General features: G+C 38.4%; 1 protein-coding gene across 3 annotated transcripts in view; it reads left to right on the top strand.

Annotated features, from left to right (window-relative positions):
• LOC135217151 (uncharacterized) overlaps nt 1-17,301 on the top strand; it is a 24,851-nt gene extending 7,550 nt beyond the window's left edge. Inside the window, exons 2-3 of one of the 3 annotated variants that reach the window (XM_064252862.1) lie at nt 4,601-4,696; nt 16,051-17,301. In XM_064252862.1, the coding sequence (XP_064108932.1) occupies nt 4,601-4,696; nt 16,051-16,370 (416 nt within the window). In that variant the 3' untranslated portion in view covers nt 16,371-17,301. Of the gene's footprint in view, nt 1-4,600; nt 4,697-15,837 lie in introns of all 3 variants that reach the window. The other 2 variants (XM_064252860.1, XM_064252861.1) reach the window with 2 other exon arrangements.
• Nucleotides 17,302-18,009: the final 708 nt, after the last annotated feature.

Raw genomic sequence — 18,009 nt, 5'->3', positions numbered from 1 at the left:
TTCATCCGATGTGGAAACATGGAGATAGTCAGCTTCCTCCCCATCTTTAAGAAATGAACCATAAAACCATGCACAGTCTTCTCTCTGTTGCTGAGTGATGTTGGGCTTGCTGATATCATGAGATGGCTTGATATCAGATTTTTTCAACTTACGATATACAGCACTATAACTTCTCTTCTTTCCCCTTTTTGATTCTAGTTCAAGCACTAATTTACGTAGAGACTTTCTTGGTCTACCCACTGCCTAAGCTATGATGTCTTTTGACTCCTGAGAAAGGACTTCAGGCCTTCCAAGAATCTCAGTTATATGGATTTTTGTTCCACTTTCTTTTAACAAAGGATTCATCTCTTTTAATGTATTTATCTATCAAGGAACATGAAATGAAGGATGCACCAGCATCCCTGGCCTCTCTGAAGATTATAGCCCGGATTCGGTCAATCCATCTGATTTCCTCCAAGTCGTTAGCCATGGCTGTATCTAACTCTGTCACACAGTCTGAAAATACAAGAAATGTAAAATGAAAAATAGCTTAATAGAAACTTAAGATAATGTACTTGGAGATAGGCTATAGCAGAAAACTACATAACTTTCCATTTGTTCTGTGGAGGGGGAGGGGCTCTTATTTCGAAGCACCCGGCATATATTTTGTGGAATTTATTTCCAAATATATAGCAGAAAATTCACTAATTCATGAATTTTTCCGTAAAGCAATATTCACTAATTAATGTATTTTCATTTTATTTTCATGATTCAATAGATTCCTTATAAAAAATGATTTACTAATTTTCGGATATTAATATTAATGTAAACACAGTAAAATATCAATAAAATGCTAAATCAAAATCCTGCAAAATCACAAAACAGCTTACCAATGTACATAAACACCTTAGTTCAACCTCTCTTACAACATACATATCCTTTAATGAAAAAACTGCAAAATATCAATGAAATTCTATTTTGCTTACAAAATAAACTGTAGTATATTGATCTATTATTACCGTAATATATAGAAAAAAAAAAAGATTGTCCTGTCATTTGTCATTGATTTGACTGTAGGTACTATGTGTTGCCATATTTTTTTTCTTTCTCTGATTTACTGAACTATACTTAATTACAAGTTTATTTTCGAATATTAACAGTGTAATTCGCATACAGCAAATTATTAAAACACTTTTCAGTTGCAAATGTACACCCAAATATCCTTTTATTTACCTAAAACTTACACATAGTGTAACTATTTAAAGCCCGGGATGCAGTGTTACTTTGCGCAAACACCACAGGTGGATGGACAGATGGAAAAAAACAGAGTATAGTGATAGGTGTCTCCTATCTATTTGGCAATGTATGTCAGGGTTGTGATATGACGTTTTTTATCACTTCGTTTTGTTCACGTCAATTTTACTATATGGAAAATAGTTTTACACAATAACATAACATGATGTTCTATTTAGAACATCATGTGACTGTTTTTAACGTCTTTACCTAAGATTTCTTCCATCTTATAAAAGAAAAATAAATTAATAAGGGACGCACGATTCATACCTTATTAATCTATTTTTCTTTTCAAAGTTGGAAGAAATCTTATGTAAAGACATTAAAAACAGTTACTGATATCTTTGGAACATCATGTTATGTTATTGTGTAAAACTATTTTCCATATAGCAAAATTGGCGTGAAAGAAATGAAGTGATAGAAAAACGTCATATCACAACCACTGATATACATTACCAAATAGATAGGAGACACCTATCACTAGTAGTATAGCACCTTTGAAAGGAAATATTTATTGTTAAGTAAATAATCTGGCACCTGTATATGGCAATATTTCCATAACGAACAATGAATTAAGAAACTACGCCAATTCTTTGTGGGCTGACTGTACAAAATTAAAAATATAATTTCATTAATACATTCGTTGCCTAATGTAGTAGTGAACCTAAGTCATTTGATTCTCAGAATGTAAACATTATCTACTCAAGTTTTCGGACAATTATTTTTTCTGTAAACATATCACGATGATAAAAAATCAAAATAATAGTTTCCACCGCGTGTGGATCCACCCTCCGAAAAAGTTCTTTGACATGTCCTGACACCGGAGATGGGCACCAGTCATGAGTTGGTGTTGAGAGCAAGAGCTCGAGACCTCTACTCTCCTTTCAAAGTATGTATTTTCTCCAAAGTTAGAAATTAAGGTCATATTTTAAGATTAAACAGGGGTTAATGAAAGTCTGGCTCTATGCAGTGCACACATACCTCCATGACGCTTTCGAAATTTTTACTTACAACTCCGAATATTTGGAAGATTGACGCCATCTCGATGTTTGCGGAGTCGCTCGTGTCAGTAAACTTCCAATTCCATGTGCTAAATCCGCACACCACTTGTACCCATAGACGCTGGGGCACTTTCTTCACAAAAATCTTAAACAATAACACCAACCACGGCTTATCCAAGCAAACTACAAATTTTTGGTAGAAAAGCGTGCACTAGATAATTATTTAAATAAATAGTTAAACGGCAGTATAAGGTCATGAATTGCACAATTTTTTTACATATTCATGATTATGAATTTGAAAATATTTGTTGTTGAAAAAGTAAATAGATTCCTGACTCAAATATCAACAGTTTTGTTATGAACAGTACCTACGGCGTTGTTCACCCTCTTCTAATGTTTATAAGGGTTGCCAATTGGTATGTGTTTACCCTTCAAACTGGGTATAAGACTTACACAAAACTGGGGAAATAAGTGAAATTAGTGTATATATTTGCAGTATATATACATATTAGAGCAATTCTATCATTATTGCATTACTATGACAACTAGAATTCATGGAAACAGTTTATAAATGCATTGGTGTATGTGTGAAGCTCCACTAAATTGACAATGATGAGTCATTTTGCCGTCTGCTTGTATCTTTAGAAATATCTGTAATTTTTTGGGGTTAATTTGGTTGCAAAAAAGGGATAATAGACATGAATTAAATAAACATTTTGAAGTAACAAAGTAAAGTTAAACTAAATAATGAGTAAAGTAAACAATTAAGGGAATAAAGCTTTCCACCTCATAAACCGTGTAGTTGTGTGCTGCCCGCAACTGTGTTTGTTGAGTGAGCACTTAGGAACCAGGAACTGCAATGTGGTTCAAGTGCAATTTGGAGTGAATTAAGGCCAAAACATGTATAATTACAACCAAATAAGCACTGTGGAGTTTCAGTTGTGATGGCAGGAAGGATAAAACCACAGATTACAAGGTAAAAATGAATTTCAGTTCAAACCATGACCCTGGGAATAATTAGTTTCATGCTTTCACTAATATAGACAACAAAATGTTGTTTTAGTGTGCTAATTACAACTTCAGTTTTGAGTAAGATCAATAAACGTTACATATATACACTAACATTGTTCAAATGAGTGCTGAGAAAGCTGGGAAAGATGTTGGATCATTTGCGGTTACGAATGGCACCTCAGTTGGTGGACGCCATATTGGATTTAAAAACTGGCTTGAAAACATATTTCATGAAGACCTCACATGCCTATTTTAGTTCGTATGGCGCTTTCATATATCACATTATGTTGACGAAACTTCAATGGTATGCTTAAAGATGTAATTGTATTCTTGTTTCACCAATTAAATATTGAGTGAAAAAGGCTGATCCACGCGATGACGATGGATCCACTGCGGTGTTTCCCCCTATAAATGGATTTTGTAAGTGAAATATATTAATGGGTTTATATCAATAATAACATTTGAAAATTAATAAATTATTGTATCATATAGTACATACACTAGAGAATATTTTATCATTGTTGATTGTATTTATAATTTAGCATTTTTTCAAAGCATATTTAAATATTTAAGTACTGTACAGTATTTAACCCTACTAGTGAATTCCCAGCATTTCCCCTAACAGAAAGGAGAAAATGGGACAGCTTCAATACTGAATGTGAGAAAATGGCTGTGGTTGAATGTATAGGGGGACTTAAGATATTTTTCACCAGTAGTTGTAAGCCATTTGTTTTTACGAGTAATGTTCAAAGGGTACTTTAAAATTATATTAAAGGGTTTTAGGATGATAGTTTAAGGTATATTTGGTTTCTGAGCCATTAAAATAGGCAGTTATAAGCATTCTTTAGAGGTGGGTCTTTGGTGTTCTGAACTAGGTATTTACATAGCCAGTTAAAAACATTTTTAGAGGTGGATGCCAACTTAATGCAGATTTTCGCTTAACGCGGGTGGTTGTGGTCCCTAACCTCCACGATTATGGGGGACATACTGTATGTATGTATGTATGATATATATATATATATATATATATATATATATATATATAATATATATATATACATATATATATATATATATATATATATATATATATATATATATATATATATATAAAAGCAGCTGTCTTTTACAAATGAAGTGGCCGTTAGTTACCTTATATGGATAAAACATTTTTAAACCACATAATTTTATTAATTTACAATTGTCAACAAGTATTTCACAACACAAACCGAATATGAATGCTGTTTCATACTAAACACACACCACGGCATTAACATAATGTGTTATAACTGGCTAAATGAATTTTCTTTTTTAAGGACTGGGAGTGAAATGGCCAGGAGGTAAAGGGTCACGCCATAAGGACGACCACATCACTGTCTTCATTAAACCCAGGAAGAGCAAAAGTATCTTTGGTAAGAGCAAAATCAGTACTATGTCAGTTCTGAGTTTTTTCCTTTTTGAATGGCTGTCTCAACCTTTCTGAGCCTTTTCTTATTATCATATCACAAGAGAAATTTCACTTTTCAGTTGTGCTTTATAGACCAGGACTCTTGTTGACATTAGATTATGTATTATTATGATCAAGTTTTTACAAAACTGGGCACACTGTAGTGGACTACATCCTATCACATCTAAAACTGAAGGATTGGCTTGAAGTCACAAAGAAATAAGTGGAACAAACATAATTTCTGAAATAACTGCGATTAAGTGTCCTCTTGAATCATTTAACAAAAAACTAGGTATTGTAACATGGCACAATAATTTTGTTTTCTTTGTTCGTGACTTCGGCTTTCACTAGTATCTTATGTTTTTCCTTTTTATGAAGATGGGACAGTAGAATGCATGCTATTCTGGTAATGGCTGCAACCCAAAACCCTATGTTCAGCATAAGAGTAGCCATAATAGGACAAAGGAATGTTTACATGTCTATGGCATTTTACACAAAGGGTTAAACAAGACAGGTGTGCTTACTATACCTCACATCATGACCGGATACTTTTTGTTTATCTCAGCTAAGAATATTTTTTAATAAAACCTAACATTTTACACTCAACCACATGTAGTTTTCTAATTCAAGGAGTCCCTTTGAATTTTGCTGCCTTCGTCATAGCTATTTTGCCCCTTAATATTACTATCGGCAGAAAATTTAGGAATACGTAGTAGTCAATTAACAACTTATTCCTTAATAGTACCAGCATCCTTAATTCTAATTACACGTCATTGCAGCTCCTTTTTTCCACAATAAATCTCGTATTCAGAACACAAGTTCCATTTACGTGCCGCCGACCCCAAACACAACCAACTTTATTTTGTTACTGCATGGCAGAGGGTAGTCCCAAACATCACCTATCTTGGATCAAGAAACAACATCACCAACACTGTGCACTCCCATGAACAGCCACTGCAGTTACAAATAAGTAAAGCCCGTCTGGAAAATTGGTTGTTTTGGAGAAAAATTTTCATATGCAAGGTATTAAATTGTCTGGAACAATGAACTCTTTGAATCAAGCTCACTGCAAAGACACATAATTATGTGTTTTCATTTGAGCAACACTAGATAAAAAGTAAATGGAAGCGAAAGTAACGTTATGAGGTCCACGGAGACAAGAAAGATGGAACAATACTTGTTGAATACATGGTATGATGGTAAATGGAAACCAGAAATTTGTGACAATGACTATCGTTATGGATGGTGGAAAAATAGCAGCAGCTGATTTGTATAGTTAATTAGCAGTAGCATATGTAATGGGTGACAAAAAGTCAGATTATGTGAAGAAAGGAGGGTAGCTATATAATTTTCATGACAAAATACACTTTTTGTGATAAAGCTATTAAGTTTCAAGTATAAATTTTTTTTTCGTTTTGTTTTTGAACTATCAAAATAGGCAGTTCTAAGCAGTTTTAGAGGGGTTTTCAGTATTCGTGGCTTCTAGCCAGTAGCAGGGGATTGTGGTACACATCCCCTGTGAATACAGGGCGCCAACTATAAGTATACAGTATATATTATGTATATACATACATATATAAATTTTTATATAATTCACAAATGTTAAACCATAATTTACACACAAGGGGTGACAAGTGCTTTGTCACAAGTGGGATTCGAACTGCTGGCAGGCTTAGAAACTAAAAATAGAGTGACTTTGACCAATGAGCCACAGAGGTATAAGTTGATGTCGGCTCTGCTGTACATAAGTCTGTTGAATTCAGATGATTGTACGTACTTACAACTGATATCAACCCAACTTCACCTAGATAACAATTGAATTTTTTTTCACATACATTGTGACACTTTATATTCCCAAATATTAAGCTACAAATTTCATTTAATATCCAATTCATTATACCGTGGGAATAACCTATGCCTGAAGGGTATTATAACTGATAAGCGCTTCTTCAGCAATGGGATTTAACCACTGCCTTGTTTAGCAACAATGAAAATCCCATGACTTTGACCCATGATCTCTATCCACTTAAAGGTGGAAAAAAATGGTCTATCATGGAGGCTGGTGGAAGAAAGGATGAGGAAGTAAAACATTGGATATAAACAGGTTGGAACTATTGGAGAGCTTTCTCTGGATTCGTTTGTGACAAAAGTGCCATTAAGACTAAATACAAAGTTCCATAAGGCAGTGGAACGAGGGAGGGTAGGATTAGGAATGAGTATATATAAGAGGGTAAACAAATATCAAAGAAGGTGCAGGAAGGGAGACTGAGATGGTACGGACATCTACTGAGAAGGGAGACCATACTGGAAGGCTTCCTATGGAGATGAATTGCATGGTAGAACAGGAGGTAGACCAAGAAAGGAATGGGAAGACTTGAGTGAAAAGGGACGAGATGAAGCAGAAAAGCACCAAAGAGGTAGATGGAAGCAGCACAACCAAAATGGCAACAGGACTAAGCTGAAAAAGAGAACCGGTATCAACCAACCTCTACCATGATAGTTGATTGGTAAGTTTGTAACACGTGCCTAATTGTGAATTTTTGTCACATACAACGTGACATTGTGTTGTAGATGGAAGATTTCAGCAAATACTTTCACAGATTCTCCAGACTCCATTCCCTATATGCACCCAAGCCTTGCTCCTCCTCGGTGTCAAACACTACTATCATCTTCTGCAGGAAGTTCCTCCAGCACAGCCATTTCATTTCAACAATAACAACTTAGTCCATCAGCTGGATGAGTGCAGTTGTATCAGGAGGAAAACACGACCTTAATATGGTCTTTGTCACCAACCTACTCTGTTTTGGTCGGATGAGCAGATGCAATGTTGATGAAAAGTAGACCCTTCACCTGATGTCTAGCAATGCCAGGGTCCTGTGTGTGATGATGAACAACCTCCTTACTACAGTGATTATGGAACCAATCAGAAATGATCTTGGAGGTATACCATGCCTTTGCCAAAAGATACCAAATCACTAGGAGACTATCCATCAACCCACTCAAGGCACATGGCTTCTTTGCGTGTCCGATTATGAATACATAGTTTACAACAATAGCAATCATTCCTTAGAAAGCTTTCATTCTGGCAAGTTCTTTTCCTTCTCGTCTTCCAAAATGCTAATGGGCACAGAGGGATACAATAGACTAGTTTCATCAGCATTATAGATTTGATTTGAAACAAGGCCCTCCTTTTTCATCAAACCTTTCAATGTCTTCTGAAATTCTTCTATTCCCCCAATCGGAAGCATTCAAAGCTTTGCCATGAGTCTCCATTTTGGAAAGCACATATAATCTTGAACCAAAACAGCCAACCCTTGGATGCCTGAAAGTCTGCAACCCCGTGCAGACCTACAAACTTTGTGCCTGCACACTTCAGTCACTTCAATTCAGTGCTGTGCACATGCTGCCAGTTGGCCCTTTGCTGACAAAAGCAGATCAAGATCTACTGTTCATTTTCCTTAGGCCAAGGCTTAACCATGACTCAGTGGGCCTGACTTCTGAAGTTTCCTTCCCAAGTCCACTGCATACTTCTTCTGCGTGTCCTTAGCAGCCTTGATGTCCGGGGTACAATGCCCAAAACCACACTTCTCCATGATGTGGGCAATTTCTGGCCTTTTCTGAGGGTACACATCTTTTGTGGTGTGGCCATACACAAAATACAGAGCACCTGCAATACTGCAGGGTTTGCAACAAGAGCCCTTGTGGAAAGAAAGTATCACAACATACAAACACTCCACAATCGTTCAGAAAGCAAAAATCGAGATGCAACGAGTGAAGAGCGCTTTGCTTCCAAGTGCATTGGTATTCTGCAAATTTAGCCAATTAGAAAAGGAAACTTTTATGATATCATAATGCACATCTCTATCAGCTGCGCAAAAGCAATAAACATAATCGAGTATAATTTTTCACAAACATTGAATTGACTAAGTAACACTAGTGTTCACCCACCCATGCACCTTCCACCATACTGATGAGGTATCTGTCTCAGCCAATTAAAAGCAACCAACAAAATGTGTAATGGAGAGTCAAATGACAGTGCATTTATGCTAATAAGTAGCAAAAGCATTTCCCCAAAACTTTCCTTGGCCTAACACCTGGATGTATGAATTCGTATCCTGATTAATACATCCAAGGCCCTGCTGGTTATGATAACAAAAAGGAACACTGTCCCTTTACCCTCCCTTTTGTCAATACTGAATAACCATATACGCTAAATATGTTTATATAAAATGACCAACACAATAAACTGAAAAATGAATGCTAAACCATTAGTTGCTATGATACCTTTTCCCCCATAATTGCAACAAGATATGCTTATACACAACACAGTGGTAGGCACTGTGCATATGGCACAGTACACTACCAAACTGTACAGTCAACACCCAGATTCGCGAGCTCACAATTCGCGGAATTTCCTGTGGAACCTATCTATAAATTATTGACGAGAAAACTCACCCATTCGCGAATTGTTTCGTAGAGCAATATTCTGTATTTTCATATTTTCTTGGTTAAATACTGTACTGCATCTACATGTACATTTTATGATAAAATAATGACTTACAGTACTAATTTTCAAATAATAATATTACATTTAAAGATGAAATTTAGTTAAATAATAAAAATAATTTTTTTTCTCTCTCTCTCCCTTCCTTTTTCAGCTTCTATCTCTCCCTTCCTTTCTCAGTTTCTCTCTCTCTCTTACTGAAATGAGAGAATTTTGATGCATATGCCATATGGACGTTTGTTTGTTTTGTACGGTAAATAAATGATTTACCAACTTTAACATATTAATATTACTAATTTTCAAATATTAATATTAGTGTAAAGAAAATATAGTGAACTAGTAAGATTTTAGTTCAATATAAATTCTTTCCCTCGCCATATTTCGAAAGCTTGAGAGCTTGGAGCGATGATGGGGGCGTGTAACCTGTCAAATATCTTGAAATATGTACTGACACAAGGGTAGAAGATGTTGCCACTCCGTGGTCAAATAAACATTGCTAATTGGTGGTGGTCACACATCCTACGAAGGATACTACAGAATTTCTCTCTCTCTCTCTCTCTCTCTTTCTCTCTCTGGCCAAGGAGTAGAATGTGAGAAATGGATAGATAGATAAATAGATTCTTAGATTAACTCTTCTCTCTCTTTCTTAGTTGGAAGGGTTAGAAGTACATACGCATATATATTTAGGGGTAAAATGTTTAAGATGACTATGATTTGATATTAATAATATCATTTCAAAGATTAATACAATAATAGGATAATAATTTAAGGTGTATTTGATGTAGGATGATCCTTTTAAGTATACATTTGGTATTCGAACTTTAAAGACAGGCAGTTATAAGCCTTTTTAGAGGGGGTGGGTAACTATTCGCGGGAGTCTGGTATGAATCCCCGCGAATACAGGGCCTACTGTACTATAATATTTTTGTGAAACAAATACAAAATGAAAGCTAAAAGCAAAACAAAAGACGTTACCTTTCTTTCTTACACCACACAATACAGTCAACATACTGTACATACAGTACACTACCATGTAACACAGTTCCCATTTAGTGTAACGGATGTGTGGGATCTGCTTCCTTCAATTGAGGTATGGGTTCCCCCTTCTGGGCCGCTGGGATGGTAGACCTCGCGATCTTTGTCAGGAACGGGAGCGGGGTACTCTCATCCATTGTGAAAATGGTAAAGGGACTCTTAAAAGGTTGTATCTTGGTATTAGAACAATCCATGTCCTCTAAACACCTGAGCCATTCTCTCTGAGCCTGGTCTCGTGAATAGAGGACTGTCTCCTTTGGTACCCTATCATCCCGAACCATGGCTGAAGCTGTGAGCCTTGCGTAGCCTATGAACGGAGGCTGGAGGTCTTCCGGGTAGAACTCGAAGTCCTCTATCCTTCGAGTTCCAAATTCCGGTATAGAAATGAGACCGTCTTGGAAGGGGGCGTATGACGCTACTCTCCATGGGTTGTTCATCGAGAACGGAGGTAGCGAGTCATACGGAGGAAGCTGAGTTCCACTTGTATTGGAAAGTGGAGGAGAGGCTAGAGGGGCTTCTCTCAGTCCCGGCTATAATGGAGTCTTGGGAAGTAATCCTATCCGACAATCGAGAGATCATTTGTTCCATGCTACTCTTTAGGGACCCAACCAGGTCGCCCACCTGTTGCAACAGGCCAGCATTGGAGTCCAAAGCCGGAGCTGCTGCGGAGTGGAGGGGTGGCTCTGAATCGGAACCAAGGGTAGCGGAACTGGTGACTCTGCCGGAGTGCGAGATCTCTCTCTGGAGGATTTACTCCTCGAGGACTTAGAGCCGGAGCTAGAAGCTTTAGACCTGTCTGCTCCGGGATTCCCAGGCCGGAGACTTACGCGAGGAGGATGAAGCCGAAGTCGTCTTCTTAGACGACGACGACGTCTTAGTCAAGGATTTCACTGCTTGACCCTTGACCTTAGGTCTAACCGAAGCGTCAGGAGGAGTATACAATTCATCACCTGTAAAGCCTTGGAAGGATGGAGAGGTTGCAGGAGTAGAAGAAACAGTTACGCCCAAGGGTGACCCTTGGGTGTCCACCTTACCTACCTCGACCAACAGGTCGTCTACACCTACCATAGGTTCCACATTAATATCTAAAGTCGCGACGTCCGTGGAGATATCCTGGTCTTGGTCAGTTTAATGAGGCAGCCAGCTGTTGTTGGATGAAGGCGATAGTCGGGGCCGCCTCTACTGGGTCGACGTATCCTGTCGCCTTGCCTCCGGGGAAGATTAATACCGCCAACCGTTTCTCTAGGATGTAGGGCATACCCTTGGCGGCGTTCTTCCCAAAACCGCCGACCCAGGCCCGCAGGGTTGCCGAGTTGGGCGGTTATCCCTACCCACTTTCCGGCCCGGGCCTGGTAAGATAGGGCGTAGATTAGATTTAAGAATCACTTAAAACTAAAACTTAAAGTATAACTTAAAACTTAGATGCCTTAAGTTAAAGTGAATGATGAAAACTTAAGCACTAAAACAGAAGCGGAGCAGCTACCGGAGATGGAATACTTACCCCGTCTAAAAGCTGGCTCACCAGATCGTAACATATGGTACACGTCTCATGGTACCAGACCTGGATGTCCCCGTGCGGAGTCGCGCATGGAGCATGGGACGGCAAACTTCGTGTCCACATGGGTCCTGAAGTGTGGCGGCGCATCCCGGATGCTCACAGTTGGTGGCCTGTAAGTGGGAAGACACATGAGTATCTTAAAGAATATCACTTACAGGCTAAAGGACAGAAGAACTCCGTTGCATGCCGGAGCTCGGAAAAAATTTGGGCATAACCTCTCCCTGCTTCGCCTGAATAGGCTATAATCCCGGAGAGATCCGGTAAGACATGTAAGGGAGGGGGGGATGGTTTAAGGTACTTAAGATAAACTTATAGTTAATCTAATAACACTTAAACCTAAAACTCAAACGAACCGGACCAAGTCCAGTGCGTAGCGGAGTGTAGTAACTCAGCAATACGGTAAGGTTAGCAGGGACCCACTGTATGTTCCGGTCCACTCTACTGGGTGGACTAACATCTTTCCGCTGGATGCCAGGACTCCGGTCAGGAAAGGAGCCCTAGTAAGGTGGGAAAGAGCGAGAAGACATACAGGCTCGAGCTAGCACGGAGCGACAGCTAGCAACGGATGGGGGGAAAGGCCAGTACCCCCCAACACGTTACCACCCGGCCGGACCGAGAAGCCGGAGAGGTCGAGTCCAGTCTGGGTCTGTCCCGTCTCCCTAGCCCCTCCGCCTGGGGGGAGAGAGGGAGGCAGGCTCGGGTATGTGGAGCGAGCATGGGCAGACCGACCCACCCTCCCCCGACTCTATGGAAGAGCGGGAGGGGGGGGAAGGTGACTGGGCAGGCGTCTGGCTGTCTCGTGATCACGTAGTGACCACGAGGCGGTAAGACCAAAACAAGACAACTAAGCCTAGGGCAAATCAACTGATCAGAGAGATGCTATCGGGAAGCAACTGAACTGAAAAGCAGTAGCATATAGGCCCACTGGGCCAAAAGGCCAACAAATGATCAGAGAGATGCTATAGGGAAGCAACCGAACTGATGAGCGGTAGTATAGGCTCAATGAGCCAGGACCTAGGCTAAGCCAGACGCCTAACAAACCTAACTATAACAAAATACATAGTATAATTAAATAAAATAAAAGAAAGAAAGCAATATAGTAGGAGAAAAAATCCAGGAGTGTACGACTAACCCGAAGGCAAGTCTACCACTCAAAGCTAGTCAGAGGCCGATACTAAGAGCCGGGACTAGGGTCTGGATAGAAGAAGCCTACATAAGGTAAAAGACATGCATGCATGACAAACCTGAGTAGACAGTACCCTAAGTAAAACGGATAATTAATATAGAGCGTACATAGATAAGGGGATGTTCTAGGTATGGGAGACCAAGAACGAACCCACCACGAGGCAGAACCATGCTGCCATGCTTCCGACCCAGAGTTCGTATTTATACCTAAAAAACGGCAAATACTGTCTCAGGGCCGGAAAAAACCAACTAACCATAAATACTGAGTACTTAACTTAGCTGCTGCGATAGCTGCACGCTCCATTATAGATAAATCCAACGAAAGGGCACAAAAAACACAGAGAGAAAAATAGCACGTGTGACTCGTGTGTGCTAACTGAAAAGGATGGCCACCAGAGGCGCAGCAGTCGGCAGCATGGGATGGAGTAGTAGTAGTACGAGCTGCTCACTCTGTGGGTCGGCTCCCCTCATGGAGGGTTTTTGTAGTGGGAGATTTCTATTGGCATTTGGCTCGTGGTAGTGGTCTCACTCGCCTAGTGTTCATACCGACACCCTCTTGGAGGGTGAGCGAGTCAGTTATACTGACCTTTTTCTTTATTTTATTTATTCTCTGGTATGTGTTAGTACATTTACCCTAGAAATAATAGATTAAAGGATATTTCGCGCAGCGACACGAGCCAATCGCCCAGAAATAGATTTTTCCTTACGTCAAAATCCCTTTACTCTCTCACTTACCAGCGAATGGTTCTCCAGGTTGTCGAGAGGCAGTGGATTCCTTGCTGAATGAACCTTGCACCTCAACAAAAGAACAAAATATACTTATTCTGTATCTGACATTGCAGTATGTGTGACAACAAGGAATACCTCACGTAAATAACAACAGAGAAACGTGTAACACAGAACTTGCTCATACGTCTTTGGCTGGTGTTCATACTTTTACAGAAGCTCTCAATCATTTAAAAATACAACTGGATTCAAAAATACTTTTTTCCCTATATATTATTGTAATAAACTATCTTTTTAGCACTAGTCCAATTGGCAGATGACATTTAATTTTTACTAACAAGAACGAAAATTATACTGGTCTCCTCAGCATATCTTATTCATTTTCTACACTGTTCTATCTCATTCCTGTTGATTTTACAAATAAAAACTGTCAAATGACTGATATTGGATTCTATACAAACATCCTTGACTATTATTGGGAGGGTTCATTGTAGGTGCTTTTTTAATTGTCTTATTGTTCTGATATGCTATATAAACTCCAAAGGTCTAAAGACAGGGAATATCTTTGAAATTATTATTAACATATCGTAATATAAGCAAGTTTTTTGTGTTCTATATCTATATCTCTCTCTGTTTCGTAACTCTTGCTTCGATGCCCAATAGAGAACCAGGATATTTTAATTTCTTGCCTGTATTCCTACACATGGACGTGAAAACTGATTTGCCAACGTACATTTTTATTCTATACCAAGCAAAAAGTGAAGAAATTAGCTTTCTAATCCATGTTTTGAAGAGCATTAGCATTACAAATATGTAGCCTCAAATAAACTGACAAAATACATATGTATACAGTGAGCCCCGTATTCGCTGGGGATGCGTTCCATACCCCACGCAAATTGCTAAACTCCTCAAATACTTCAAACCTCTCCAAAAACGCTTAGAACTGCCTAATTTGATAGTTAAAACACAAGAAAACCCTCTAAAAATACTTATACGTACCTGGATATCTCAATAGTTTTATCACAAAAAGCGCATCTAGTCATGAAATTGATATGACAATACATTATGTAGTGAATATTTCTCAATGAAAAATACATTGAATCGGTGAATTATCCACAAATGATGGGTAGATTTATTCCTTAGAGAAACCACTGAAGAGCTGAGTCCGCAAATCGTGAGAACGCGAATATTAGGGGGGTGGGGAGTGGTTCACTTTATGCAGTTAAGAATGTAAGCAATAAAAAAATTAAAATATCCCAAATCTGTATTAGAAATTGTACTAAAAGCAGTGTAAACAATATTCATGTCTATACTACAGAGAAACATAAAACACAAACCCTGCCCTTAGTACCATATACATAATAACAATAATTTCATAGATATTCCCTACTTCCTTTCAAAGTGTAGAGTTCACGCAGCATTTAAGAAAAAAATTCAGTGGAAAAGCACATCTTACGAAGAACTTTCCCGACAATACTAAGGGATGTATGTATACATAAGAATCCACAAATATAATTATTTTTTGTATTTTGAATTGGAAATTCACTGGTAAAATGAAGAGCACTGCAATAGAAAATGTGAAAGATATCCATAACACAGCAACTTTTGCTCATGTCAATTAAAATCATGTCTTCAATTGGGCAGTATATCATTGCAGTAATATACTGAAAAGAAATATGACTGAATCTACTTTTATTAAAGATATCTTGCTTAAGAATATGCATCATAGCCAAGAATGTCTAAACTCAATCCACTGATTTCAAAATAAAAAACAACAGTATATGTACAGCTTTTACAGCCTACCATCAAAGCTGTGAACCAGCTGCATGGAAAAAACATGCAAGTAGTTTTTGAACTATTAATATGTTCATTTGCCCAGTATCGTATCATGTACAATATAAATTTATACCACAATACCTTACCCCTCTAGAAGATATGTACTAAGAAGATAATAATAGCATTTCTCTTATGTTTTTAAATTAGCTATTAAGCAGATCTTCCATTTTCAGTTTTAGAAGTTATGCTTTGCAATCAAGTGATTCTTTTAAGTTGAGGTTTATAATAAATAACCCTTGAGCTGACTGTATCTTATTTCCAGATCTTCTTTCCAGTGCACCAACCACAGATGAAACGTCAAATGATGCAGCAGTCTCTAATGACAGTACTGCTCTTGGGGGTTTCTTTGGCAAAGGATTATTCTCCTCATCCCTCAGTCACCCATTCACTATTGACTTTCCCAACTTTCCTGAATTCCCTGAATTTCCTCGTCTCCCAGAATTTCCTAGTTTCCCTAAATTCCCCGATCTCCCAGATATGCCTGATTTTGATGACATCTTTGAGAACGCCACTGACAGCATGCAATTCATCAATGGTACCAGCTACGAAGTAAGCCAGACAGTCAGTAAGGGTAACAATGGAAGTTACTTTTACTCCAAAGTCATCGTCAGCATCTCTCCTGAAGATAAACAAGGTTCCAAGGAGAAGACCACTGCTCCTACAACAACCACTCCAGGAAGCACATCACCTCCCTCTGGCCCCCCAGAAGTAACAAGAAAGACACCAGTAGAACCGATGGGAAGCACAACACCACTGGAAACTGACACGGCACTCAATGAAATAGATTTCCCATAAGAAAAATGGCTCCTGATGTTTTGTAGTGGCGAGTCAAGTAATCATTTGATCAATCACAATATCACTTCTATTCTTTGTTGTCAACAACTACCTTCAGTAACATTTTCATTATTATAACAAATATCAATGTGGCTTGTTATCGGTGGCCACGTTGTTATCCCTTAAGGTGCATCCACACGATCGAACAATGGACGACGGACAAACATTGTTACCATATCAGAGGCGAAGCAGGATGACGTCATAAGCGTTGAAACAATGGATGTAGATCTGGCAACAAACAGTGAGACCAGAAGAGATTGTATACGACTGTTTTTACTCTGCTCACAAGGCCAAGACCGGCAGACAATTGTTAATTGGTAACAAGGTTTGTCCGTCGGACACTGTTCGACCGTGTGGACGCACCTTTAAATTATCGATGTGAAAATAGCAAATAATAAATGTTCCCAACCCCATTTTCATATCCCCAGTTATTTGTAAAAAGATTAGGAAAAGCGATACACTAAAGGAAATGAATGTGATGTCAATTGTTTCTGAGGGAATTAATACACTTTTTATTGTGAAGCAGGCCTTCAGAAACCATCGGAGATTCACATGCTGTCACTACTATTGGGGTTGCATTCACTTCCGGTGTACGCAGGTCATTCTATTTGATTAAACTTTTGAAACACAATTTCATGACAGTCTCATTCATAATCCCTTTGGCAATAAGCAGAAAGCCTAGCTTTACAGTGTAACTCCACCGCCAACACCTGTGCAAATAGTGTCCATACATGAAGGAAAACCTACTGAACTCCCATATGAGGAGCTTTTTCCTAGACTTATTCATGAAAAATCCAGCAGCTAGAAAAATCAGGCCATTACTAGAAGTGTGATGCTATCATGAAAATTTGTCAAAAAGACGTAAATCACCAGAATAAAGTATTTTGCAAGACATTTCTTTTCATTAAAATCCGAATCGAAATTCAATTCAATGTCTCCAAAATTAGTAAAAATAAATATAAAAGCCATTTAGTAAAAAATTATAACTTCATGAAAAAATCAACAAAAGACATCAGAAAAATAAGACAACTTGAAATAAACATAATCTTCAGTAACAATAAAGTTCTTCAGAAATTACCAAGACTGTTAAAGTATTCTACCCTGTTTTGAATCAGCCTTCTCAAATTCCTTTCTATAGCCATAATAAAATTATTGTACTGGCTCTATGCAAAAAGAGGCATGATTCAGTAGTAAAAGCCCTCCACTGGAGCCTGTGGTAGCTTGCAGTCATAAGTGGTACAAACACCAACCTGAGGGCGAGATAGAATAATCGTCCAGGCAAAGATCCTCTGGGACTACGATGTCAGAACAAATAGGGCCATATGTGCCAATAGAACAGACTGACAAAATCAAGAAGAAAGTATCGCTCATTGATGTCACAATACCAAGGGACACCAGATGAGATGAGAGAGAAAGAAAAAAAAACTGATAAGTATCAAGACCTGAAAATAGATATAAGATGGATATGGGATATGACAGTGGAAATTATCCTTTTCAAGATCCTTGAAAAGGAACCTGGAAGAACTAGAGACTGCTGAAGTAGCTCCAGGACTCATGCAGAAGAGTGTGCGTCTAAAAACAGCGTGCATAGTAAGAAAAA

Source organism: Macrobrachium nipponense, chromosome 7, assembly GCF_015104395.2.
Source record: "Macrobrachium nipponense isolate FS-2020 chromosome 7, ASM1510439v2, whole genome shotgun sequence".
Classification (NCBI taxonomy): domain Eukaryota; kingdom Metazoa; phylum Arthropoda; class Malacostraca; order Decapoda; family Palaemonidae; genus Macrobrachium; species Macrobrachium nipponense.
This window is presented reverse-complemented; position numbering and strand designations above follow the sequence as displayed.